Raw genomic sequence first — 27,854 nt, 5'->3', positions numbered from 1 at the left:
ACATAGGATCGCAAAGCCTCAGGCTACAGTCTGTCGTTTCCCATTTTACACATCTGTAAAATGCGAAATGACGGTTTCGCATTTTAAAGATCTGTAAGATGCGAAATCCTCGTTTCGCATTTTATTGTTTCGTTTCGTTTCATGGTTTATGGTAAGCCTGCAATGATACCTCCCAAAATTTTGGTCGTAATATTATATGATCGTATGATTGAGACAGGCTTAGGGTTGTAAGGGACCGATCGTTTATTACGTCCGGGGGGGGGGGGGGGGGGGGTACGTATTTAGTAGTGTTGAAGGGGGAGGGGTACGTTTTCCATTTAATGATTTTAGAGGGGGGTACAAATTTCATTTCATTTTTTTGTGAAGAAACCACTGCCCCCCCTGAAATGTGATAAACGATCAGTCCCTAAGGAAAAACAATTTTAAAAGAGAGAACTATTTGCGTCTGTACCATCCAGTACAATTTATTATGTGCAAATTCTTAATTTTACATTAGACTCAAACTAATTCAACATCATTAGATAAACTAATGTACAAATCAGTACTTCATGCAAGAACAGATCTAGGGGGGACAGGAGTGGTCTAGCCACCTCCCTTTAGAAATTGAAAATATTGTTAATAAAATAAGGTTAAATCTAAAAAGGACGCTGTAAGGTGGCTTTCTAAGTAACAGCTACCCCCCTTGAAATCGGTGTTGTTATCATCATCATAATCGTCTTTGAAATTGCAATTTTTGAGTTCCAAATTACCACTGTGTGGCCTTGATTACTAAGGACTTAGCCATGAATTAGTCTAAATATTCACAATACCAAGTATGGTAAAGTAAATAATGCACAACTTTAACAATACACACAATTCGAAATTCCACGGACATTTACTGGAATACATAAATATTATGCACAAAATTGAGGCTAACCCTGAGCAAAAGAGAACTCAAGACTGGAGTATTGCAATGCAATGAGTATTGCATTGCACTGCAATGCAATGTGTTGTGAAGGTAGCTGTCATTGCATGAACTTTTAGGGCATTACAGGTGGTAGACTGTGACAGTATGCAGAGAAGCTGCCAAGAAAACACCAGATGTTTGTCAAGATTAAGGGGAATCCTCTACTGAAGGATATAACTGTTGATGTTCTATACCTTGGTGTATATTGTTGGCTAAGCTGGGAAGCCGGTCTCATGATGTTGCAGCAACTGAGCACAATGGCATCTATCCATGAATCCTCTACTGAAGGATATAACTGTTGATGTTCTATACCTTGGTGTATATTGTTGGCTAAGCTGGGAAGCCGGTCTCATGATGATGCAGCAACTGAGCACAATGGCATCTATTCTACATATTTTAGAGGCTTCATGGTTCCATTAGTCTAGGAAGCAGAACCCAATCAGATTAGTTAAGAAGTAGCCTGGTGTTGTGTAGTGGTTACCTGTGAAGGATTCTGAGATATTCCTGGATAAGGAGGAGGGGGGACATCTGGAACTACCTCTCGGTAGGTAGGAGGAGGATCATTCAGAAATGTACCCGAAGAATGTTCTTCTATTGATGTTGAAGGTTCGAGAGTATGTCCTGGACCACCAGTAGTTGATGATATAGGATGGCTTCCAGATGGAGGTTGTTCATAGCTCTCTTGAGCTGGAGGATACCCACTTGATGGGGGTGGATAGCTACTTTGGGGTGCTGGAGAGTAGTGAACAGTTGGATAAGATGGGGCACTTGTAGGGGTTTGATTCATGTAGGTGAGTGTTGTTTGTGTTACTGGCTGTGCCATTTGACCACGACTTGTAGCCCTTCTTCTTCTTAGAGAAAGACAACAAGCCACAAAGAGAAGGGTCCCTACGACTACCGTTATGATAATACCAATTATTACTCCACTCATTCCTGAAACAGTTGGGAAAAAATATCAATTATTATGAAAATTAAACTTCTTGCTCAGTATTCATTTCTTTGCAATTAATATAAACTTGTATGCATGAATCAACAAGTCAATTTGGTTTACTGTAGCTATCGCTATACAATTATTGTATAAAATTATATAATATACTGAAGACAACTCACCTAACTTTATTACTTCATAACTGGCCCTGAATCCATTTTTTTTCTGTGCATATTGTTTATCAAGATAATTGTCACTATTAGAGTTGAAACGTATCCACATGTGCCTTCCAGATGAGTAAACAGGTGAAGGTCTAGAGCTGGAACAGTATTGGCCAAGTATAGCACTCACGTCAAATTCTCCATCCCTTATTTCCACAAAGTCATGAGATGGTGAGCAACCGTAAAAAGTCTCTCCTACCCTGAAATCTGAGAATGTCAGCTTGATTTTGTTTCCATTTGGAACTGTTATCACCCAGGTGCACTGCATGTTGCTTGGGTATATGGTTCCATACAAGGGACTTTTGATGTAACCTGATGACCCAGAAACCTGAATGTTGTTGTTTTGATAAAAGGTATTGAAAGGACTACAGATGGTGCTATCTGGTTCTGGAAATTAACAAATCAAGTAGAATTATACTGAGTTTTATATTTGATATATATACCTTAGATTTGCAATATTTATCGAGCATACAATTTTCTGACTTCCTACTGAATAATGGTATAGTGAATTTTCAAAGAGCCAATAAAAGCTATCGCTGTAAAATTAATCCCAAATATTATTACTTACTTGGAACTGTTGCTGAGTATTGCAGGTCAAAACCTTTTCTCTCATTATGACCATCACTTCTGAATACTAGCAACAATGATGTACCAGAGGAGAATACTTTGGGTGGTTGGTATGTTGAGCAGTACCTGCCAAGAAGTTTCTCATCTTCTGCATGTTGTCCATCATAAATCTCTAATTGATCATTTAAATAATCTGTACACCCTTCATTTCTATAACTTGTCATTCCTTCTACGTCAAAGTCTAGAAACTTCAGAACAACTACAAAGTCAGCTGGTGCAGTTATTTTCCATTGGCATTTTCGTGAGAATGGGTAGTTGGAAGGGTAGTTTGGACTTGTGAGATGTGATGGTGTTATAAAAGCGTCAAGTTCAATAGTAGAACCGTCACAAGCTAAAAGAAAAAAATGAGAGAAAAAATAGAGAAGATTAATACAGAATTATATGTTATTTGCTTAGGTTAAGCTTTTATTCAAAAAAATGCTATATATCCAGGGTATTGAATGGTATTCGCGGGAGCAAGGAAACAGATAAAATATAGTGTGGGATCCAGGAAAATAGAAAAATCCTTATGTGATTTGGGATATTGGCATCGGCTTGGACTTGGGGATTATCGAATGTATATTCTTATTAGATTCTTTCCTTTGAATTATCTTAAATGCTGAAAGAAATTCCTAATCCAGTAAGACATTTTACTGGTATCCAAAGCTCTACATGTTTCTAAGAGAATGTATGCAGATTTAAGATACTGTAGGCTGTATTTAATATTGGCAATTATTAATTAGGCCAAACAAAAAAATAAGTGTGTTTCCTGTTGTGCGACCAACCCTAATTTTCTTACCAATTTTTGCCGACCCTAATATTTGTTCTTTCTCCCAAATGCGCCACAGGGTTTCCAGTAACCTCATTTCCACTGTTGTATCAGTAAAAAAAATCTGACCTACGGACACCAATTATTTTTCTTATGCAACAGGAAACACACTTATTTTTTTGGTTTGGGCTTTAAATAAAATATTAATTTCAAATTATCCCCATACATATCAGGGCTTGGAATAGGAAAAAAAATTGGCCTGCCACTGGTTTTTGTTTTTGACTGGTGAAACAATTTGACCTGCCATTTATTGTTTTGGCATGCCACATAGAAATAGACAAGACTTTCGACAAAATTATAATTACACAATTTTCAGACTCCTGAATCTGATTCTGAGCAGTTGTTCTGTTAGAGTATCAAAATTATAAAAGTGATATGAACACATATCAAAAAATGGAGGGTTTTACAATGGAGAGCTAAAGCCAAGGGATGCTCTTATAACTAGTAATATTTTTAAATGGAGAAGATTCATTTGTGAATAGCAACAATCACCAGATAAAGAAACAGTGAAAGACGATTTCCAGTAAATTTTGCCTACAATTTCGTTATCCATTTGGCAGGTTATAAATATTTTTGCCTGATAAAACTTGTCCTGGCATATAGAGGCCATTGACAGGGCGCTATTTTGAGCCCTGATACATGATTAACAGATTGAGCTTGGGATAAATTAACTAAGAATATAGTAATATACTTACACTGAGCTGATATCCTGGATATTTCTACAAGAACTACCAACACCTGAACTATAAAAATATAGGAGGAAAAAGAAGGGGGGTGGGGTGGGATTAGAGTTAGTTGTATGGATCAAACAACAATGAAAATGGGTAAAAGAGATTATGGAGGAAATGGAGAGGAAAATCTATAACTCACAACAATGGAACGTTCGGCTTCCATCAATTAATTTCCAATCATGTCTGGTCACACTATTTTGCTAGCAGAACTTTCCCATGAATGAAATATCCGGGATTGTCTCAAAAAGGGTTTTTGTTATGGCTATTTTTTTCAGACGTCAACCCCACCCCGAGGGGGTACTCCCTTATGGACTGTGCAGGGATGATCTGCTGAACAGGTTATGGTTTTTCGAGCTTCTTGTCTTAAACAGGGTATGCAATTTCACTCAAGTTCCATTTTTTCCCCTGAGTTTCCTGTCATATTCAGGGTTTTTACTTTCATATTGGCCGAAACTGGTTATTATGGTCGTAAAAAAACGATACGCGAGATGACATGATAATTAAAACAGGAACTCAATGCAATTAATCATATTTTGTCATAAACAGGGTACCCCTTTCAGAATCCCAGTGGAACACCCCTACTCAAATCCTAGTGGAGTACCCCCCCCCCCCCCCCCCCCCCTCCCGGGCGTCAACCCGACAAGCCAAGAAAGCCATTACAGTGCTTTCTTCAAAAAAGATTGGTAGGTTCCTTTTTAACAGTGAAAATATAGCATAGATTAATTCATGACCTTCGTGCAGTAAAAACCTCGTTTTATATATTATAAAAAGTAATTGGACATTTGACTCGGACATGTGACTCGGACTCGGATTCCACTCGAAAAACGGACTTACTCCAGTCAGTACAGTGTGAACGAACCGCATTTTGGAGTGATGGAAGTCAAAATGGGTGTAACACAATAGAAAAGACTATGCAGGGAAGTGCATGAATAAATTTCTTTTCATACTGAACCACTAGGAATCACGAAGCAATGTAGGTGCCACTAGTCATGCATTGTGAGCTTTTATGACATATAAATCATATATATCTGGACAAATGATATTCCATTTCTGTTCCCCGATTGGGCCATAAAGCGGCTGAAATTTGTGGGAGAATAAGACAAAATGATGAGGGAGAGGAGATCAAATATACTGTAATATTACATGGAGGTTTGATTGCCAACTCAGATCGAAACGCATTCTAAACAACCCATAAAAGCACAAACTGTACGGGAAGGTGTTCACGTCGAATCCACTTACCCACTAATAAATCTTTACCAAGCGAAACCATAGTTTTTTCCTCGTTAACCCCGACAGAGAACTCTTATAGCGTTTCTGGAAACACAGATATATTTAAAACATCGATTATCCCCTTCGTTTTCCAGGCGTACGCCATTAATTTCTTGGCGTAAGTTGAATATTCAACATATATGGGCTTCCTGTGTGGAATCTCGGCAGGCGAGCGAGTAGAATATTGCAGTTTGCAACAGCTGGCAAGGGTCCAAGTTATATGCAAAGAATGACGGGAAACTACCACAAAGTTTTTGGACGCTAATTTAAGCCATGAGTAAAAAATAACGCAATGATACCTACCAAGATTTGGGACCTAATATTATATGGTTCCTTTTTGGATATGGTGGGGTACAGCAGACAGGCAAAGGTCGTAAGGAGAAAAAATTATGAGAATTCTTTTCCTCTGTACCATCCAGTACCATTTATTGTGCAAATTCTTAATTTTACATTAGATACAAACTAATTATACATAATAAGATAAGTTAATGTAAATATAATTAGTTTATGTAATAGGACTCCATGCTGTCCAATTAAGAAATAATTGGACGAGGAAAATTCCAAGGACTGACGAAATTGGATGAGGCCGAGTCCAATTTGGCAGTCGGAGGAATTTTTCGAGTCTAATTATTTCTTGATTGGGGAGCATAAAATCCCATTACCTATTAATTATATAGCTGCATAATTAATCCCATATTAACAAGACCTGTCCAATTAAGAAAATAATTGGAAAGTTACCTATATGGGATTAATGAGAAGCTGTATAATTAGATGAACTAATGTACAAATCAGTACATAATTATTGATTTACCAAGCTGATGCAAAAACAGATCTAGGGGGGACGGGGGTGGATTGGGTGGCTAGCCAATCTCCCTTTAGAGTTTGAAAATAATTTGAATATGAAATAAGGCTAAATCTAAAAAGGACACTGTAAGATGCCTTTCTAGATAACAGCTTCCTCCCCTTGAAATTGTTCTGGAACTGTCACTGCTTATGTCCAATGACTCAACAAGTCAAACTGGGTTGTTTGTTGAGTTGATCCTCTGCTATCTTTGGCTCAACAGGGTCAGTCATTTTCCCATACCTACTCCCCCCATTTTGTCTTATTGGATCTCTCTACAACTGTGCAATGGAATTGCATAAGAGTACCTCATTATGTTATATATGGCATGTAAGCTGTTGAACCACATGATTCAACACGTTCTTTTTTGTCCCCCTCATGCAGCTGGGAGACAGAGTGTGCATTAAGTGTCCTTGTCCAAGAGGCCTTTATATTGGAATATTGCAGATTTTACTTTGTCCTCAGTTATTCTAAGCTGTAGTATTATCCAGCCAGGGCTTCAACCTACAACTATACCCAGGCATGCAACAGAGCCAAAGGAGAGCCAATTGGTAATAACGAATGCATGCAATGTAAACAATTTATTGGATGAGCGTTGCTTGAAATAGTGAGCTTAGCCGACACTAGAGAAAAACGTTTGCGCATGTGTGCATTTTAGCACGTTTTCTAAGAATTTTGAAGAGTTTGAGTGAAAAACTAAATGTTTGTTGTTTTCTCCTAGTATACAAAAAAGTTCATGAGTATACTTTTGTCACACCAAGAAACTGTATTAACAGACACAATATGAAAGAATTAGTCTTAAGTTTCAAGCATGGACACTACGTTTTGGCATTTTACGAAGTCCAATTTATCAGGCATGTTTGAAAGTCAAAATTACTTATGTTTTGAATAATCCACATACAGATTTTATTGCCATGCTCCTTTATCTACTATGGCAGGCTACGATGTTTTCCTATTTTGAGCACTCTTTGGTGCTATTTTTAGAATCCTTTATTCGATCATTTGTATTTTGTGCACTCACATATTGCACGCACTCTACCCTGTTTGCTCATGCTTTCTTTTGTTTTTCAAAAAAAACAAGTTCAAGCAGACAGTGTAGAGCTGGAGCAGTATGTTCGTGCACAAAAACAAACTATGGACGATGTGATTGAAACTTATGACTTGACTAGTACTTAAAATGGAGGAGGTGCAGTTGCCTGTTTGGTGTCCTGTGCCGGGGGATATGGTGGAGAAGACTGTTGCATTTCCATACCCTGAGGTGGTGGATAAGATGGATTGGGATTGCTTTGAGGAGGCTGTCCTGTAGCAACTTGTGGAGGGTAAGTTGGTGGACCTGGATATGCTGGTGGAGGATCATTTGGGAATGACTGTTGAGGATACGGCATCATTGGGACTGTAGACTGGGGTGGGTATCCAGGAGCTGAGGTACCACCACCAGCAGTTGACATAGGATAGCTACCAGGTGGAGGATATTGGTAGCTGCCTTGAGGAGCTGGAGGATACCCAGTTGATGGGGGAGGATAGCTACTTTGGGGTGCTGAAGAGTGTCCAACAGGCGGAGGGGGTACAAATCCACCTTGTGTCTGTTGTGGATATTGATATGTACTAATTGCCTGGTTTTGGGTACTTTGCACTGCCGTTGCTTGTGTCGCTGCTGTGGCTTGAACAGTGACATGACCTGGAGTTCTTTTTCTGTGTGTGATGCAAACACAAATACACACCAGAAAAACCAGTATACAAACAGCAAGAACAATGCCAACCACTAAACTAACATCTGAATTTGAAAACAAATAGAGAATTAATATTGATTTTTAAAAATGATGATAATTACTAATACTAATTACTAATATGGCACAAATTTGCACGTGAATATGATCAAACCTTCCAAAACAACAGATTACTTTCGAATAATAACCACAATTTTGAAGTTATTATAATTCTTTTTATATATATATTTATTTTTTCACTTATTAAATTGAATGTTTTACTCACTAGTGTCACTAGTTGATTGAGTTTCATACTTGGCTTTAAATCCAGTAGTACTCCTAGTATTGTGGTTGTCACTGTTAGACTTGAACTGTATCCACAAGTATCTCCCACTGGAGTAGACTGGAGATGGCGAACTTTTTCCACAGAGTGTTTTCAGAGAAGTGCTAGAAGAATATTTTCCATCTCTTAATTCAAGTTGATCATCATCTGAGGGATAATAACTACTGCAAAAAGAGTCTTCCCCAACAGTAAAATCTAAGAATGTCAGCTTGATTTTGTTTCCTTCTAGAACTGTTATCACCCAGGTGCACTTCATGTTGCTTGGGTACTTGGTTCCATACAAGGGACTTTTGATGTAACCTGATGACCCAGAAACCTGAATGTTGTTGTTTTGATAAAAGGTATTGAAAGGACTACAGATGGTGCTATCTGGTTCTGGAAAGTAATAAAGCATATACTTATGTTATACTATCTCCTCGGAGAGAAACCCTGAAATTACGAATATCAGAGGCGTGGGGCAGGGGGGCTACAGCTCCCCCACTTTTTCCCTTTTCCCATACTTGTCTCTTATTTTTTTCCAATCTTAGCCCCCCCTCCCACTTTTCCCATACTAGTCTCAATCTATGGCCTCTCACTTTTAAGGGTGCTCTGCAGCCTGTGAATATAACTTATACCAGTATAGGTGCTGTAGTGATGTAGTGTGCTATCTGTAGCACACTGAACATAAGAAATGACAAAATCCAACAATAATAATAATAATAATAAGACGAATATTTATGCAGGATAAAGACCCTTCAACTGGTAACAATGGGGGTCCTGCTAAAAATAACATAAAGAAACTAAATGTTAAAAAAACTAAATATAAAAAATAGTCTCTAAAATATTAAAAATATAAATTAGATCATATATAATAAATTCATTTATAGTGTTCATCTATATAATAAACAAATAATTTATATAGTAAACAAATAATTTAAAAGGTAAATTACTTTATCCCCTCCCTCTCCATCAGTGCTAGGGTTTAAGACTATTCAAAGCTGAAGCTTAACATCGGTTAGAAAGATATTCAATGTTAATTAAATAAATACAGTAACTATGGGCACATACTTGGTTTCACTGCACTGTAATTTATTTTAAAGCCTTTTCTCTGCGTAAAACTGTCACTCTTGAATCTCAGGTACAAAGATGTGCCAGAGGAGTACACATTTGCAGGCAGGTAATTCTTGCAATACTTGCCAAGTAGTTTACTACTTACACGGAATCTCCCATCATAGATTTCAAGAACATCACTGAAGCTTGAGCATGATCCTGACATATAGGAACCTTCTGTATCAAATGTGACAAAACGTAGCTCCACCACATAGCCTGATGGTGCTGTAATAGTCCACTCGCATGTAGTTGAGGAAGGGTAGTAGAAAGGATAATTTGGACTCATGAGGTAAAAAGTAGAAAATATCTGTGCATTACGGTATCTCGAGCCACATGCTGATTAAACAAATGAAATTATGCAGACTTCTGTCAATTATGACATGTATCAAGAAAGACCTAGGGTTAGTTTATCACAAAAATAATATAAATTAAAATTATGTAAACATCTTCTAATAATTATGATAATATGCATCGAGAAAGAGTTGGGATTCGTTTTATCATGAATATGAGGCAAAAGTGCAATAAAACAAATGATGAAATTGTGCAAATTATTAATTCTGCCAATTGTGACATGCATCAAGGAACACCTAGGGGTAATTCATCAAACATCTAATAATCATAATATATGCATCAAGAAAAAGTTGGGATGTGTTTTATCATGAATATAAATTGCTAACAATATGGACCATGAAATGATTCAAGTCTTGGATATAGGGTGAAACAGCAGTCTGTAATTTTAAATTTTTGGATATGTAAATCTAGCTACCACTCTATCGAATCAATGGATTTATATTCATATAATGTTTTCCCATTTCAGAATCACCTGTCATTATCTTGAGGAATAGACTTTGTTTGAGTTATTACGCTCAAGTTAAAGAGATCTATTGAGGCCTTATAATGGTGTATAGTCAATACAACTGGATCAAGTGCTCATGCCTTCCCCCTCCTGTGTGTGGCCTTTTGAAAATATGTGCATTTTAGTAAAATTTTTGCATTTTAATATCAGCTGTCTGGCCTAATAAATATATACAGTATACACTCCCCAGACTACCTCACCCTTGGTACTCTTAGTGCTTCTTCTTGCATCTGCATTACTTGTGTAAATCAGGTTTCAGTTCCCAATCCCCTTTCTACATTCAGAGGCATGGATTTCAAAAGTACAGAGTCTTTTTAGAACTAGCCAATATCAATATACCCATATTTATTCCCATATAGCATTGTTTACCAATGTTTGAGACATCATGATTACTTACATTGTGCTGTTGTTACACAAACGAGTGCCAAGAAAAGGACTGAAAAAGATAAAAGGATAATTTGTTTTCATGAATTGTTTTTCTCATAGTACTTTAAACAAGTGAAGAATTTGCATAACTCAATGAAAGTGCATAGCTTCAAAGTTATATTTGTAGACAGGGACGGCAGAGCAGTTTTTTGATTGGGGGGGGGGGGGGGGGGAGCTCAATAGTGACATTGTATGGCAAGGTGGGGGGGCAGAGTTTAGTGAAAATGTATTAAAATTTCACAAAAAGTGAGCCCCCCCGGTTCCGCCGTCCCTGGTAGAGTTACAAGGAATTTAACATGAAAACAAGAATAGCAATATTGGAGGCTACATGCATGTATGTATACGTCATCATCACATCCTTTGGGAACATGACGTAATAACAAATCCATCGATTATTCTTCATAATAAATATCGAATGAAACATTATTTAAGACACTGGCCTCCGAAATAAACTTATAAAATAGCTTAATATGTAGAAATTATCCTAAATAATTCATTAAAAGCTTTCATAAGGAGCAAACATGCAGCTGCTGTAAATATAAGCAAGAACTTGTTTTTTTTTCCAATAACACATTTGCAAGCACGTATAAGTCTTGACGCTTGTTCAAAATATTTTCTCTGTGATACCCTAACTTTTCAATACATTATTCTATCTCTTATTTTTCTGTCGTTTATTCGCTTTTTAATACTAAAATCAATCGACATGCTTCGTATACGGTACGAAACTTCGAGACTTCGACCCTGACAGTTGATTCCGCATTTAAACACGAAGCGCAGGATTGTCGCTGTAAAAATAAGGTATTTAACACGGCTTGGCACGGACGTTTCGATCCGGACATTAGGTTCCAGGCTACGCGCGCGGCCAAATTGTGTTGCCAAGATGATCCTCCCCTGGCAACCAAAATGGCGGCAATTTTGAAAAATTTTCCCGGCAATTTTGCTTTGAATATTGTATAGTGAACGCTTTAAAACAAAAGAAAAATACTTGAATAAGTTCCCTACGGTTACGAAGATTAATTTGAGTGTTTCAATAAGACGAGAAGTTGATGTATTTGCAAATTATTGTAAATCATGCGACGAAGTGATTTTTCGCAACTCTGCCGTGAGCATGAAAAGTAACTTTACAAAATGCAATTTCTTGGATCACTGGAAGTTTTTCGTTGAAAAGGTGAGCCATTACGATTGAGCTTAGAGACTGAAATTTAACAAAATGAAGAATTCAAGCTCCTAACATTTTTTTTACTTGAATTACAAAGTAGTAAAAAATGTCTATTTTTACAAAAACATTTTTAGACATGTCAACTCAGTTTCACAGCGACTGCTTGGCAAAAACCTGCAGGATTTGCCGTCTCTATATGGGCGAGAAGCAAACTATTTACGTACACAGTTGCAAAAAACCTGAAATAAAAGAAAAATTAATGGTTATTTTTAACATAAACATCGAAAATGATGATGATAACATTCATCCGAATAAACTTTGTAACAACTGCTACGCAAAATGTTGCAGAACAATAACCGCTGAAGATGCAACATGTAGTGTCGTGCCTTTTGCATGGACTCCACACGTCGATAATTGCCAAATTTGTACATATTTTAAATCAAAACAACGTGGTGGTAGAAAACGAAAAAGTTCTGAAGGTAAAGGACGTCCCAAGAAAATAAAGGCTCTCAGAAATGACCACACACTCTCCAACATCGCAATACCAGACGATATCATTCCAGCCAAAATCATTGAACCTGTTCCTGAAATTTCCCGTTTTTTGAATCCTCCTCATGATGTGATATGTCCAATCTGCAAAGAAGTTCTTCAACAGCCTCTACAGTCTTCCTGTGAACATCATTTCTGTCTTGAATGTATCCGGAGCTGGCTAAATCATACTCAAGAAAATTCAAAATGTCCTGTGCGCAATTCTCCGACATCGGCGCTCACTCTTCAGAAACCACCACGAATAGTTCTAAACATTCTTCGTTCTCTTTCCGTGCTTTGCTCCATTTGCAAAAACCCCTTCCCCCTAGATCAGCTTCACGGTCACGAAGCTACGTGCGTCAATTATCTCGCCCAGCCTTTCACATTGACACTGCCACAAATAATGGATAAGCCACTGACAGAGCCATTGGAGAAAAGCGAGGAGATTATAGCTACAGAATTAATTAAAAGGAAATTATCAACAAATGAAGACTCGCATATTATCATGAAAACTGGGGGGACGGTAAGTATTCTAAAAGGCAAACCAAAACAGAGTATATCGTATTACTATAAACAAAACTCCTATTAAAAATATGCAATGATATTTAGATTATAAATATACAAACAATATGCAATGATGTTTACTGATTATAAATGTACAACAATATGAGCAGTATTTAGTGGTTTTAATGTTGAACACTTTTGGTGTTTGTACTCTAGAACATCTTGATCAGTTTATCATGTTTCTACTACAGTGGAACCCCGCCGCCTTACGGCCACCCCGTTAATACGGCCATTTTTGAATGTCCCTTTGATGGGCAGATTAGCGGGGTTCCCCTTTATTTCATTTTCTTTTCCACATTCCTTCTAGCCTTTGAAACTGTCAATTGTACATTCGCCTCGGGTTACAAGCACTGAAGCCAGCTTGAAAACTAGATGCGCATCATTTATAGAAGAAACAAGGAAAACAATAAGTGGTGGTTCTTATAATGACTGTAAGATTCAGAAAACGGCAGAGTTTAGACGGTGTAATAAAGAAGAAAGACAAAAACTGATTAAAGAGGTAAAAAAATACATATAATAAAAAATAGAAATAACGTTCTTGGTCTTATTTGACACAAGTCTTCTTATTCAACCTTACAAAAAGTTCTACCTAAAAAAAGTCGAGGAAACACACATAATAATTAGTGATTTAATTCTATCAGGCTGGTCTGAGTATCGACATTCCTCCAGAACAAGGCTTGGCCATGAAGTCTGATCTTGGGATTCCCTGGAATAAGATACGCAATATAAGAAGGTTATACACCATTTATACACACGCACATAGGTCTTTTCTGAAATTGCAATACACATTGCATTGTGGAATAGATTTGGTACAAACATCTTTTGTTCATTAAGCCAAATATGGTGTTGTTTGTTTTAAAGCTAGACCACAATGCACCATGATTTTGTATTTCAAAAAAGATCTATTCTGAAAATAAAATAAAGTGATTGATATACATAGTTGCTGTATTTTTTATATAAAGAAACACATTTTTCTTGACAACATAAATTAATTCACAGATGGCTATCAAGTTGGGGAATAGAACTGGCAAGTGAGAAAAAACAAAGATCTCTGGCTAAAGAACAACAAATCGATGAAGCAAGTGGATAAATAATATTTGGTGATTTCGTAACTCATGAATACTTCATATGATTCCACATTTATACTGTAGTTAATATTGCATTACCTGTATCTTTTTCAGGTTTACTGTGAGGCTGTGCCATTTGTTTTTTCAAAGCTGAATGAGCGAAGTGAAATTCGGGCTGCACCTTGTGGTCAGGTTTCAAACTTGAAATCTATGATAGAAGGTCACCTGGAAGCAAATAAGAAGTAATTAATATTGTTACATCATGAAAACTATAACAATAAAAGTAAATATTACCAAACTGAAAACAGTACACACTGTATTGTGCAATAACCATATTTTATGTACTAGGCATCAAAGACTTACATGGCACGATGGGTTAATCCCAAAAGATGAAATATGGCTAAAGATTGGGGGAGATAAGGGAGGTAAGATTGCACATAAATTTTAGTAATTAATCAATTTGTATTGATACCATTATCAGCAGGAGATAGCTATATGACAATGGAAGCTGGATATACAGTTACTATATGGAGTTGCTGATCGAACGAGTACCAATTAAAATGGAGTGAAAAGAACTATCACACATCATACAAACAAAATTAAATGGCTCTTTTTGGAGCCGATAATAAAAAAATAAAAGTGAATGGTCCAATGCTTCTTAAAAAGATATTTAAAATCAAACGTCTCTTTTCAGAGCCCATAATAAAAACAGTCAATATGAAATGAAGACAGGTCACATGACATGTTTATCTTAAATTTTCTGAAAAAGAAATTATCTTTGTTATCACCTGTTCCTGTTAATTTTGCTTTTTGATTTAAGGGGGAAGTTTCAAGATGGGATTTGAAATTGCCAACACAGCAACCCCAAATTCAACAAGAAACACTGTAGTGTTTAATCTTTTTGAGGCTCCAGACAACCCACATAATCTTAAGGTTGGGTTGGACAGATATGTCAATAACATAGACTGTCTACAAAAAGAAAAATGGAGGCATGTATATTAATAGATAGGCATTGCTCATATCACAGCTTTTTTCTTATTTAAATCTGTATGCTTTTTCTATTGTAAACATATGCAACTTATTTATGAACAGTTATGTTTGTCAATTTAAATTGTTGAAAAGTTATAGATAACACAATCATATTCAGGTACATAATGTCCATAAACTATTTAAATGAGAAACTGACCAATGATTTTTATACATGAAGGTATTCATTCAAAATTAGTGTCTAAATTGACAATTTTAACTTTTCAATATTTCAGAGAATATAAACTAATACTTTTTGCATTTGGGGACTACTCCTTTTTATGTGACTTATATGGAATTTCAGGAGCAAGTGGTTAGTAAACAGAATATATATAATGTATAATTAGCATATACTATGGTCACAACATCGTAAGAATGCACGCTCTCATTGGCTAGCTATCTCGGAATACTGAGACCATATTCACTCCACTGAAGCAGGGGATATTGAGCTGCGAACAAAATAATGACTTAAAGCAATCACTTTGCGACGAGTGTTGTAAAAATTGAGAAAACAATAGAACAAATAGCTTAGCATAATCAAAACTGAAGCCATTATTCATGAACAAGTGCTGAATGAATTTGGAACTCAAATGCTGAAAAATAACAAAATTTTGGTCTTTTTTTGTTTTTTTTTTAATGCAAAGAAATCATGCTTTTTGTAAACAGTATATGCTAAAACAATTATTCACCTCAGGCTCAGTGGTTATTGGACAACATTTACCTTGCAGCTTCAAGACTTTCTGCTTGGTAAATATTTGCTTGATAACAACTTTGCATTCCGTAAATAATTGTTAACTATATACTTTAAAAATTATCAGGAATAATACAAAACACAAAAATGTATTTTTAGGAAGACATCCATGTCTGTGGTGCACGATAACACAGACTGAAATGAGCAAACCAAAATCAGAAAGAAAGACCGAACCATTGAGAACCCTTCAAAGTTTGAGAGATGATAATGCCAAGTATCAAAAAGATGGATCACCACACTCAAAAGCCAAACTGTACAACAATGCAATAAGACCACCACTTATAAACATTCCTATTGATCATGTAGGTAACTTTTATAATATTTGTAATAAATGTCAATTCAGATGTTATGAATATGAGTAAAATGCTAAAACATTTTAATTACATAAAGACCAAAATCACAACTTTCAACTTTATATATTTATACAATCTTAGGTTTGTTTACCTGGTTTGCATATCAGCATTGGTGTTTTCAATAGGCTGTATGACCTCCTCCGACAAGCACTTCACAAAGTGGATTTACTGGTAGCTGATGATCTAGCAAAATCAAACAATAAAGTATGGTTTGATAGGAGTAATTATTTTCAGTTTGATAGCCTTTTTGTTTATTTGTAATATCACATACACATCAACAAAATTGTATGAACTAATAATTTTCAATGCTGACATGTAGACTGGGTGTGATGCTTTTCAAGATTTTGTAAAGTCATTGTCATTGTATGAAGAAACAAAACTGAAAGAAAGCACTTTGATTGAAGAGGCAAGAGGTAATGTCTGTAATAAATACACATGCACACAACTCAGCATGCATGCTAAATATAAATAGTTAATATTCTTTAACATACATTTGTACAAATTAGCTTGTGAACATGATGCAATGTTTTCATTACTGAATTCCACTGATGGAGACAAAGACAGTGAAAACATCTTTAAAAGAGCTGATGAGTTACGCCATCAAGCTGATGAACTGGTAAGTTGCTTTAAGTAGAATGAGATAATTATTGTATCATCCAAATCGTATTTGGAGCAATGTTTATTTTTAATATAAGGGATTTTTTATCAATTGACATCAAATTTAAAAATAATCATTGTATAAATTGCTTCAGTATCAAAAAGTAATATTTACGATTCATTTTTAGAACAGACAAGCAGAATTACAGGCAAAGACTTCAAAACTAAAAATTGGAGATGGACCATGCGCAAAGAAACTAGAAAAAGTTCTCAAAGAAATCGGGGCAGAGAGACAATCGTACCATGGTGGAAGCTTTAACGGAAATCATACTGATAAATGTCTTAAGGTATTGCCCAAAAAAATGAAGCATTGTATATCTAGTAAGCGTGCAGTTTTAGTTAGTGCATAGTATATATATGAGCATAAAGTGTCTCATCTATTTTACTATTTTTCTTTACTCCTAAAGGCCAAAAACATCAATTTGCTCTCAAGTGTTGCAGTTGAAGTATGGAGTGAGCTTGGCATTGAGTTATGGGAAGCTGAAATGGTTCAAGATCAGTTCTCTCAAGTGCTTAATTCTTACAACAATGTACACAAGACTATGAACAAAGCTGTCAAACTTAGTGATGAAGAAATAACTAAACTAGGTAGGGACAGTTGCTGACATGGTCATTATGAAATTATTCTTATTGATGGAGACATTCAAACACATGCATGTAACTATTTTACTTTGGTTGCAGAATCAGATATCAAAACATTTTTGGCACTATATTGCCACTTTTTTCCGTCAGCAAGCATCTTCCCCAAGCTACACTTTTTAGAAGATCACATGGTTAGCTGGGTTAGGAAATACAACACAGGAGTAGGTTTACTTGGGGAGCAAGGCATCGAGTCCATACATAACTCATTCAATGAGTTAAAACGTACATACTCAAGTGTGAGAAACCATGTGGACCAGGTAAAACACCTTAAATTTCAAGACATGTGGGCTATATAAATAAAATTTATTATTTTATTATTATTAGGTAAAATATATGCTTGAGGAACATCACAGAAGATGCCATCCTGACAATATAAGCAAAGTACCCCTAAAGAAAACAAGGAAGATTTGCAAAGAACAATGTACGTAAAATTACAGCCAGTAATAACACAAAAAAAGGGAGTTTGCTTTTAAGGTCTTCACAATTTTATTTTCTTTTCCTTAGATTTCTCCTCTTTCTTCTTTTTCTCCTCCTCTAGCCGCCTCTTCAAATCCATCCTCCTCTTCAATTGCTTCTCATCTTCAGTTTTTTTTTCCCTCTTCAGTTCTATGACATATAACAATAAAGGACAGCTAAACATTTGCAATATTTAATTAAATTATGTTTATACCAACGAAAAATTGACACTGAATCTAATTAGCATATAGGTTTGTCAACGAAACAACTATGGATACATCAATAATTATTTTAAGCTTACAGTATGCACACAAACAATTTACAGATATTTTCTTACAATTCCTTTTCATCATATTCTAGTTCGTGCTTTGGTCTTGTTCTAAAAAATAGACAATTTTAGTATGTTAACTTAATCTTAACTTGATTTTGTTTCAGGAAAAACAAGGTTGCATAACTAACACATAAACAAGAGTTGAGGATAATGACTTTGTACTTACCCCTTTCGCATGAAGTACCAAAAGGCCTCCATTTTTTCCTCTTTCGGGAGACTTTTATAGTTTTTCCAAGAAATATCCTTGTACTTTTCCGCGGCCATTATCAACCAAAGACAACCGATATTACTGTTAAAAACCTTCGAGCTTGAAGTTTAATGGCGGGAAAAACAAAAATGACGCGCGTGGCAATTCCCAGGGCGGGAAAACAGATCGAAGGAATGATCGTCTTTGTGGTTTAGAATTACAGATAAAAATAATAGTACATAAATCTTTGTAAAAAAAATGTTAGTAGAATATGAATTGTAAATACAGCACACCAACTGAATACCTAATACGATTAATGCTTACCTGAATCTGGGAAAACTTCCGATCCTGTCAAGAAATCGCATATTTTTGACGGTTTCAAAGAGATAATGGATAATTTCATAGCCGCCATTTTCTTCCACGAGCGAGACTTTCAAACATCCAGGAAATAAACGACTGCTTCCTTTTCTAAAACCATCCCCAGACCTTCATTGGACATCAATCTCAAAATAGTTAAAGGCCATGTCAAAATCGCTTCATATTATAGTCACTAAAAGAAGGATTTCTTGAGACTTCTCAAACCGCACAACTTCGTTGCCGTCCATTTTGAAAAGCCTCGTTTTCATGCGAATCGGAAGAGCAAGCGCGCGCTTACCGTAGCCTGGAACCTAATGTCTACAATTTTTATGAACGAAACATCCGTGTTGGACGAGAAGAATATATTTTTAATTGCAACATCTGTTAGAAACAATACTCACCAAATAGAATCGAAAACCTCTTTGAACTCATCGACCCAACTTACTTAAAGCTTCTGTTAGCCATACCAGTAAATAAAAATCTTCAGAAGTCAGACGTAGTCTTCTTGGTTATTTTAACTGTCATTAATATTCATGAGTAAATATATGTCAATCATTTATGATTGATATATTAAAAAATTTATTTCCTGAAAATTCCAAAAACTTTTCTGTTGCTGATGGTCAAAGGTAATAACTCTTTGTTTTGCGAATACTAATCCCTTTTCTTCTTCATAAGAGAAAAAAAAATTCAAAAATTCTCTCAAATACCGGAAACCCGACAGGAAGTGCGCAGAATCCCATCACGTGCACCGCAAACCAGTAGAAAACCGTCGGCTCTAAAAACATTCCAAACTCATCTTCAACACGATGACAGAAGTAGTTTAAATAGGAGTGGAATAAATACCTTTAGCTTTCTTTGACTGACGAATTACAAAAAGGATGAAGTGTTCTGAAGGGATCTGTTGGGTTTCTCGCCATTTTATCGCAATCGGTAGGTCTATGTTTTTATATTTGGTATGTATTAATGGCGGTTAAAGTCAGTCTGTGTTGCCCCAAACTCGAATGCCCCCAATCAATAAGCTATTAAATATAATTGTTTTGGCTATTTTATTCCTGAATTTTTCTTTACGTTAGAACTAGAAGATAATTTTACGGACTATGACTCGTTGAGGAATTACGTCAATAACCTTTTAGTCAATAGTTAAATGAATGAAGCTTTATTAAATAGAACTAGCGTAGGATAGGAGCGTCCATCTAGATAAAAAAATTTATATGTTTATTATAAACACTGGACCAATGAGGTAAATCTCACTTATATATTTAAATTTTCCCTATTTTAAAAGAGTCACTGTTTAATAATAGGATAAATGTTTTGTCTATTATTATTAACACTGACATATCTTTTAAATAATCAAAAATTAATGTGTAAAAAAAATTTTTTTTTTTTTTTTCATTAACATTTATATTATTTATTTATAAAAGGTTATGTATGATTGATGGTTTGGTAGATAATTAAGATTTCCATGTTGATTAGTAGATTAGGCATACATAATAATTATATAAACAGTACAATGTTTTGTGACATTTATAGTCATGATATAGAGATAAAAGACGATGCAACTTGGAAGGAGAGTTTTATGAGATATAGTTGGCATTCTGTTCATCAAACCCAGAAAAGGGCTACAGCAGTTGACATATTAAATGAGGCCTGAAGAATGTCCATATCATAATGTCTAGCACACATCAAGAATGTAGAAGTATCTTATAATTAGAAGTGCATTATAATGTTGGTGAAACTAACAATTAATTGACCCTTTTTATATTAACAGTTCTATTCTACAATGATCACACCTATTCCTTGATTAATAGGTTTTCCCTTTTTTTTCCTCAGCTGTTCTTTTTGTAGTTACTCAAAGTCTGTTACAGTATGAGGTTGTTGCTCAAGGTATTGTTATACTTACTGATGATATATATATGTATACTTATACATTTTGGCTGCAAGCTATATCTTAAATCCAAAATATAATTAATTTAATCTAACCAATCTTCAAAACATCCATTTTATGAAACCCTGAAACATTCTTGAGCCGATAAGTCACAAAACAAATATTGTAACTTATAGAAAGAATTGGAAACAATCATTTACCGTGTTTGGTTTAGTATTGTAGATGTGCATAGAGGAATAATTGAGTACCTGGGGGGCAACCCCTCAAATCAAGGAAAAGACTTTGAAAAATTAACTTTACTCACAAACACGCTTTGTGCACAGCATTCACCGCTCAGCTGGGGATCGTGATGCAGAGTTCAGAAACTACCTTAGGCCCTAGGTGTTAGAGGCTAAAGCACATATACTAGGTAGTGTCTTGCCAGTAAGTGAAGAAATAGAAGATGCATGCGCATGTTGCACACAGTTACACTGTAAGGCACATGGGGATTAATATTGGCAGTTAATATTGGCAGAACATGAGAGAAGTGTTAGGAAAAGCGTGACGTGTAGCTGAGTGCTTTACGACACTTCTCAAGTGTTCTTCCAATCCCCAAGTGCTTTATTATTTTAGATAGGATTAGTGCTATGTGCTTTCATAAAGCACACACTCACAACCAATCAGAATGCTAGATATATTTTATAATCAGTTATTTTATAATGGCAGATAAAGTACTGTACATGTACATTATAAAGGGGATGGAAGTCCTGCCTTCATCAATGTTTCTTAGCTTGACACTTTTTTTGTTCTCCAGAATCAGACTCTGACCTACCTATATGCAACAGAAGTCAAAACTTTTTCCTTCTTAATTCATCGACAACAACACTACAGAACTTTAGCAGCCCAAACTTCCCAGCAGACTACCCAACTTACAGTTACTGTATATGGGTACTCACGGCACCTATTGGAAAGCTAGTGAAACTCGTCTTTAGTTCGTTTTCTATATATTCACCTTCTGCTTCAAATTCAAGAGATTGTCCTTATGCATACGTCAAGGTCACAGAGCAAGACAAGCAGGGAAATTCTCAAGTTGTTGGAAGTTTTTGTGGAAATCAACCTCCACAAACTATATATTCCAGTGGAGGGAGCTTGAGGGTAGAATTCAAAAATACTTTTAGAGCATCAGCTAAAGGATTTGTGGCTAAATATGCTGCAATACAACCAGGTAAAATGTTGTAGGAATTAACATACCATAAACATAGTCAAATAAATCTAATTGGCTATTGTGATCAATACGCACTGTATGGAAAGGTGTCTGTAAATAAGTAACTATTGATTGATCACAATAAGTCAATAAGTCGTAGTATATATTCACCCTTCAGTGGCATCATTCTTCATCTTACTTTCGTTGTTTCTGTGTTGTTACACATGTAGCATGTCTTGTGGATTGAAATAAAAAATCTTCCATTTTTCAAGCAATTTCACATAAAATATTACATAATGTGTCATTGCCTTGAAGGATCTACTTTGTTTTGTTTTCCAGGGACAGCATGCTCAGAGCACAACTCCCTTGATGAGAATACCAACATTCTACTTGATGCATCTACAGGACGCATCGTAACACCACAATTTACTGATTCCTTTTCCAAGGCAATAGACTGCACATGGAAGATTACACTCCCTCCAAAAAATGGAGTGAACATGTCATTTCATGCATTCAAACCCAAGAAGCAAGTACCATGCAGTGACGCTGCTTTAGAGGTTTATAATGGTCGTTATGGGCGTGGCCATGGTGCTCAACTAGGTGTCTTTTGTGAGAGTTCAGTATTGCCTGTTATATATTCTGCTGGAAGGTACATGTCCCTTCGCTGGAGAGGAAAGAATCCTGAGAGTGCTATTGAATTTGAGATGGACTTCAGATCCATTCAACAAAGTAAGATATCTATATTAAACAGGTTGCTATTATTCACAAGAGAGGCCGTCGTGTTGGTGGTGATACTAATAAAAGGTGTCAATGAGAAATCTTTTGTTAAAAACCCCCACATGGCTAAGAATTGTTTAGTGTAATTATACAGTATGTTGTATTACTGTAGTATTAATTTTGATTAGATTAATTGACTCTGGCCTAATATTTTTCTGATATATAATCCATTGAAAATTTTTAGAGGTGAATGGTTCCTGTGACCAGATGGATAGGCTGAGGAGTGTTGTCAGATTAGAGGGAGTTGCTGGAAGTATTTTTAGTCCAGGCTATCCAGAAGAATACCCAAACAACAAGGAATGTGCATGGCATCTTTCTGTCCCATCTGGGTTTAACATCAGACTTAAATTTCTCACATTTCAACTTGAATCCAGTGGAAATTGTAAATCAGACTTTGTGGAAGTAAGAGATGGAGACTCACCAACAAGCCCTCTAAAGAATGCGTTTTGTGGGTCGTCTCTTCCACCTGTATTAATATCAAAAGGCAGGCACATGTATGTGAGTTTTAGGAGCAACTTTGCTTCAAGTGGGAAAGGTTTTCTTGCTGTCTTTGAATCTACAACTGAAGGTTTGTGCTATATAATTTCAAGTTCTACTGACTGCAATTTTCATAAACGTGCGAACTCTGTATCTGTGAGCTGCACGCTGAAATTTGGTTTTTCGCTGCCGTCATTAAAACCTATTCAGTCAGTACCTTTCATATTTTTGACTGACAGCAGCAGGAAACCAAATTTCAGTGTGCAACTCGGAGACACAGACACAGTTTGCATTTTTATAGAATTGCCATAATTGTTGTTTTTTTTTTCAAGATAAATTTAAAGGAAAGAAATTCAGTAGAATTCGCCTTGATTTCATAGCACGTCATTCTCTAGAGTACCATTTCTTTATTTAACAGTTGCGGATCAAGAAGATACATGAATATGGATACAACTAAGACAGATCTTATTTTCAAGAGAATATTATTAATCGAATAATATGTGCTTTGAAATGGGAAAACATTACGCCAAACGGTCTTGACTATTTAGTAATGTTTTTTATGTGATCTATTGTGCTTCATTACTATTGTACATCTGTTGTTTTTTTCATCATGATGTTTATTGTTTCCTTTGTATTTCTTAAAGCACCTAAAACCATCACGACCCCATGGGTGCAACCAGGCATTTGCTCCCCAGATTACACCTCTACTGTTAATAACAACTTAAAGCTGTCTGGATCATCAGGGGTTATCCTGAGCCCCCTCTATCCCTCCCAGTACCCTAACAGCATCAGCTGTACCTGGAAAATATCTGTTCCAGATGATAAAAGAATACGTCTTGAGTTTGATGACTTCTGGATTGACGACCAACGTGGTTGCCATGGTGACTACCTGGAGGTACGAGATGGTCCTGGTACTTCAAGCCCAATGCTTGGCGATAAATACTGTGGGAATAAAAACCCTGGGGAGATCTACTCAACAGGCTCGAGTATAAGGTTGCAGTTTGTTTCAGATGCTAGTGGTACCAGCCATGGGTTTAAGGCCAAATATTCAGCCGTTAGCAAGCGTAAGTTTAAACGTTTATTGAATATTAGTAATAACGGTATTGACTTTCAGCACGTACAAGCTACGACATGCCTTAAAATTGAAATGGCTTCCCATTGTCTTCCAGTACTTTGTGCATCCGTAATGCGTAGTTAAGACTACCGTACAACAGCTACGAATTTGACGTATCTTTTCATGAGTGCGAGATAAAGGTGGCTTGTCATGCTGTTCCCGTTTATATTTGTGGACGGGAGAAATGTGGAGGAAAAAAATATCCATGATCTACAAACTATGCAAATATTAGTCTCGAAAATGGAATCAAACCCAGGCTGAACGGAAAGAAACCATACGAACAGTACACAAGCATTACTTTTGCTTCCCATCAAACGAACTAATTTACTTTATTAAATTTTCCCCAGCTTTCAATCGGTTTATCGCTGTAGGTATTGCTATCGGAGCCATTGTCATAGTACTGATAGCCATTCTCATTTACTGCAAGATCAAGAAAAAGAGAAGTAAAGATTTAGAAGATGACATAGAGGACTTTGAAGATGGCCAAGGGACGATAGATTCCAGGCAAGCTGAAACACCAGGCAACCCGTTGCTTAGCAATGGAGCCGAGACGCACCATAACAACGCCACGCCGAATGACCGCTACAGTGTCAATTATGAACCAAGACCAGTTGCTATGGAAACACTCCTTAACGACCAAGGGAGTATTAAAAATGACTTGACCGAGGAAGAGTGTGCATGGTTTAAACCAAGTAAAAGGAAAAGTAAAGGTTTCGAGTAGTTTTACATGGATGAATAGGTTTTAGTTCCAAAGCAGCTGAAGGAAAGAAATTTTCAAACGTTGTCTTTCGTGAACTCTGCAACATAACCCGCGAAATTCGACATTGCACAATCCTTGCAGACTTCAAATCCTCATTCCATATTATCACACGAGATTGGTATGTCTTGTATTGCTGAACAATGTGTACGGCGTACAGCAGGTCATTAGGACTGTTTCAAAAGCTGTCAACTTGAAATAACCCGATGCTAACCTCAAATACCATACCGTAAATTCCCATCCCACACCCGGATAAATAACCATTTCTCACCCCAAGTAAAAACCCTCACGACTAAGTATAAGGCCAGGGGTTATGACCGGGGTTTTACGGTATGCGCTCAAAATCTTCCGATGGCTTTGCCAAACTTTGTGAAAGTTGGCTTATTGAACAGAAACTAAATACCTTGAATGAACTATGAGCACAAGACAGACCAAAACACGTGTGATGCTAGTACAAGGGTATTACGTGGAGAAAACAATGTATCTCACTGAAAGAAGAATGGCCGTCTGTACTACCACTAGTATCTTCAAATATAGCAAACCTTTGGTGTCTAACGACACTAATTCAAGTATGCAGTCAGGGTGTGGGAGAGGACTTAGCAAGAAAGTCTGCGTCCCGAAAGAATGACCACGATACCTAATGCTTTACCGACTGGGTACAACACTACTTTACAGTATTTATCCTTTATGGCTGTGTTTTTGTATTATAGATTATATTTTCCAATAGTGCATGTATGTACATATTTTCTAGGGGTCAAGCCCCAATGGATGCTACTATAGTTGTATACCTTTTTGTAAGGATACGGAAATATTTATGTAACATTGCTCAGCTAGAACTGCACTCATTTGACTTAGTCTTGATTTCTAGCCTTTGACGCTTCGTGCATATATATCCACGTGCACCCCTGTGGCGCTTAAGGGAGAGTATCGCGGAGACACAAACCCCCAAAGGCTGTAAATGTGGACCAAGAGTTATATATTGCGAGTAATGGTATTTTTAAGAGTATACCCGCTTATAAGCGGTCCGCTGATAAACGGATGGGTAGAGGGAGGGAACGAAAGATGATGTCTGACTTGTCTAAATTACCAGCACTTGGTAATTAAATTTCAACGCGAAAAAAATTTTGAAGTTCAAAACGCCTAGTTTCTTAGAATAGAGTGTTTTTAATCATCGTCCATAATGCGAAAGGTTTCTTGTAAAGAAACGATTTTGTTGTTCTAAATAAACTAAAAGAAAGAATTCCTCTAACCACAGTAGAGTCTAAAATTTATTAAATATTTGAATATTCCCCGGCTTCTTTCATTATTCGTCATAAGCCAGGGCCTTTCTTTCTTCCCTCTCCTTTCCCCCAAGGAAGTTAGAGGATGACCATTTTTAAGGGTATCCTTGACCATATTTAAGAGTAAATTTTTTTGAAATGACCATATTTAAGAGTATCCTTTTTTAAAATGACCATATTTAAGAGTATCCTTTTTTCAAACGACCGGGGTTATTTAAGGGTATCCTTTTTTCATATGACCATTTAAAAAGATACTCTTAAATATGGTTATTTGAGAAAAGGATAGTCTTAAATATGGTCAAGGATAGTCTTGAAAATGGTCATTCGAAAAAAGGATACTCTTAAATATGGTAAAAGATACCCTATGGTATGGTATATGAGTACATAGGGGAATCATGTAAAAAAACAAAGGCGCTCGCGTAAAAAATGTTCTAGTGCATTTTTTATCGATTACGATATCGATCTTATTACGGAAGAAATTATCTTGACCTCGAATTTAAAAAGTAATGATTGATTTTATTTCATTCGAATTTATTTTCACCATTCACTTTAATCTAAATTGGGCTCCCTGTGGACTGAGTCGACTCAGCATTCAGCTGTCAGTCCAGTGCCTAACTCGAAACGAATAACAGGTAATACGTTCATGTTCTATATACACCAAACTGCCAATTCGGACTATATATTTTTCTTGTATTTATGTGATTTGGCATCATTTGCTGTCATTGGGTGTCATTCCCCATCATTCGCCACCATTCCCCTTCATTCCCGTCAGTCACCGTCATAAGACATCTCACTATCTTTCACCATGATTGACCATGATTGACATTCATTCGCCATCATTCACCATCATGGACCATCATTCACCATCAGTCACCATCATTAGACATCATTCACCGTCATTAGACATCATTCACCATCATTCACCATCATTAGACATCCTTCACCGTCATTCACCATCATTAGACATCATTCACCATCATTCACCATCATTCACCATCATTAGACATCATTCACCATCATTAGACATCATTCACCATCATTAGACATCATTCACCGTCATTAGACATCATTCACCATCATTCACCATCACTCACCATCATTAGACATCATTCACCATCATTAGACATCATTCACCATCATTCACCATCATTGACCATCATTAGACATCATTGACCATCATTAGACATCATTCACCATCATTAGACATCATTGACCATCATTCACCAGTCATTCACCATCATTAGACATCATTGCACCATCATTCACCATCATTCACCATCATTCACCATCATTAGACATCATTCACCATCATTAGACATCATTGACCATCATTCACCATCATTGACCATCATTCACCATCATTCACCATCATTAGACATCATTCACCATCATTAGACATCATTGACCATCATTCACCATCATTAGACATCAGTAGACATCATTAGACATCATTCACCGTCATTAGACATCATTCACCATCATTCACCATCATTAGACATCATTCACCTTCAT

At 36.3% G+C, this 27,854-nt stretch overlaps 3 protein-coding genes and 1 long non-coding RNA gene across 7 annotated transcripts; 2 read left to right on the top strand and 2 right to left on the bottom strand.

Annotated features, from left to right (window-relative positions):
* Positions 1 to 438: 438 nt before the first annotated feature.
* LOC116307837 (tolloid-like protein 2) lies at positions 439 to 19,468 on the bottom strand. The gene is made up of 10 exons (XM_089039421.1): positions 19,271 to 19,468; positions 10,763 to 10,801; positions 9,468 to 9,845; positions 8,364 to 8,795; positions 7,547 to 8,145; positions 4,401 to 4,461; positions 4,226 to 4,273; positions 2,664 to 3,053; positions 2,057 to 2,482; positions 439 to 1,879 (listed from the first exon to the last, which is right to left on the bottom strand). The coding sequence occupies exons 1-10, from the start codon at positions 19,299 to 19,301 to the stop codon at positions 1,395 to 1,397; spliced, it is 2,889 nt and encodes a 962-aa protein (XP_088895547.1). The 5' UTR covers positions 19,302 to 19,468; the 3' UTR covers positions 439 to 1,394.
* LOC148906178 (uncharacterized) lies at positions 11,974 to 19,196 on the bottom strand. Its single transcript, XR_016121495.1, has 5 exons — positions 18,837 to 19,196; positions 16,331 to 16,422; positions 14,209 to 14,334; positions 12,529 to 13,748; positions 11,974 to 12,189 (listed from the first exon to the last, which is right to left on the bottom strand). It is a non-coding gene; the product is annotated as an uncharacterized LOC148906178 (long non-coding RNA).
* On the top strand, positions 13,645 to 18,820 carry LOC116301049 (uncharacterized). Of its 4 annotated transcripts, XM_089038653.1 has the most exons (15): positions 13,645 to 13,775; positions 14,042 to 14,120; positions 14,224 to 14,351; positions 14,458 to 14,534; positions 14,930 to 15,098; positions 15,372 to 15,448; positions 15,986 to 16,188; positions 16,321 to 16,443; positions 16,559 to 16,652; positions 16,746 to 16,855; positions 17,025 to 17,183; positions 17,304 to 17,484; positions 17,578 to 17,795; positions 17,863 to 17,959; positions 18,430 to 18,820. In XM_089038653.1, coding segments are annotated over exons 1-15 (1,767 nt in total). In that variant the 5' UTR covers positions 13,645 to 13,725; the 3' UTR covers positions 18,432 to 18,820. The 4 variants fall into 4 exon arrangements, 3 of the variants coding, with proteins under 3 accessions (XP_088894779.1, XP_088894778.1, XP_088894780.1); XR_016121494.1 differs by lacking the exon at positions 17,578 to 17,795; XM_089038652.1 differs by lacking the exon at positions 18,430 to 18,820 and having other exon boundaries at positions 17,863 to 17,967.
* A 159-nt stretch (positions 19,469 to 19,627) lies between the features above and the next one.
* Positions 19,628 to 26,316, top strand: LOC116307846 (tolloid-like protein 2). Its single transcript, XM_031718162.2, has 7 exons — positions 19,628 to 19,799; positions 20,700 to 20,753; positions 21,548 to 21,958; positions 22,277 to 22,666; positions 22,899 to 23,282; positions 23,836 to 24,255; positions 24,653 to 26,316. The coding sequence occupies exons 1-7, from the start codon at positions 19,748 to 19,750 to the stop codon at positions 25,024 to 25,026; spliced, it is 2,085 nt and encodes a 694-aa protein (XP_031574022.1). The 5' UTR covers positions 19,628 to 19,747; the 3' UTR covers positions 25,027 to 26,316.
* Positions 26,317 to 27,854: the final 1,538 nt, after the last annotated feature.

Source organism: Actinia tenebrosa, unplaced genomic scaffold (genome assembly GCF_029948245.1).
Source record: "Actinia tenebrosa isolate PJP-AT-01 unplaced genomic scaffold, QUT_ActTen_1.0 PGA_scaffold6__47_contigs__length_16458017, whole genome shotgun sequence".
Classification (NCBI taxonomy): domain Eukaryota; kingdom Metazoa; phylum Cnidaria; class Anthozoa; order Actiniaria; family Actiniidae; genus Actinia; species Actinia tenebrosa.
Note: the sequence above shows the minus strand (reverse complement) of the source record. Positions and strands in the feature narration are given on the sequence as shown.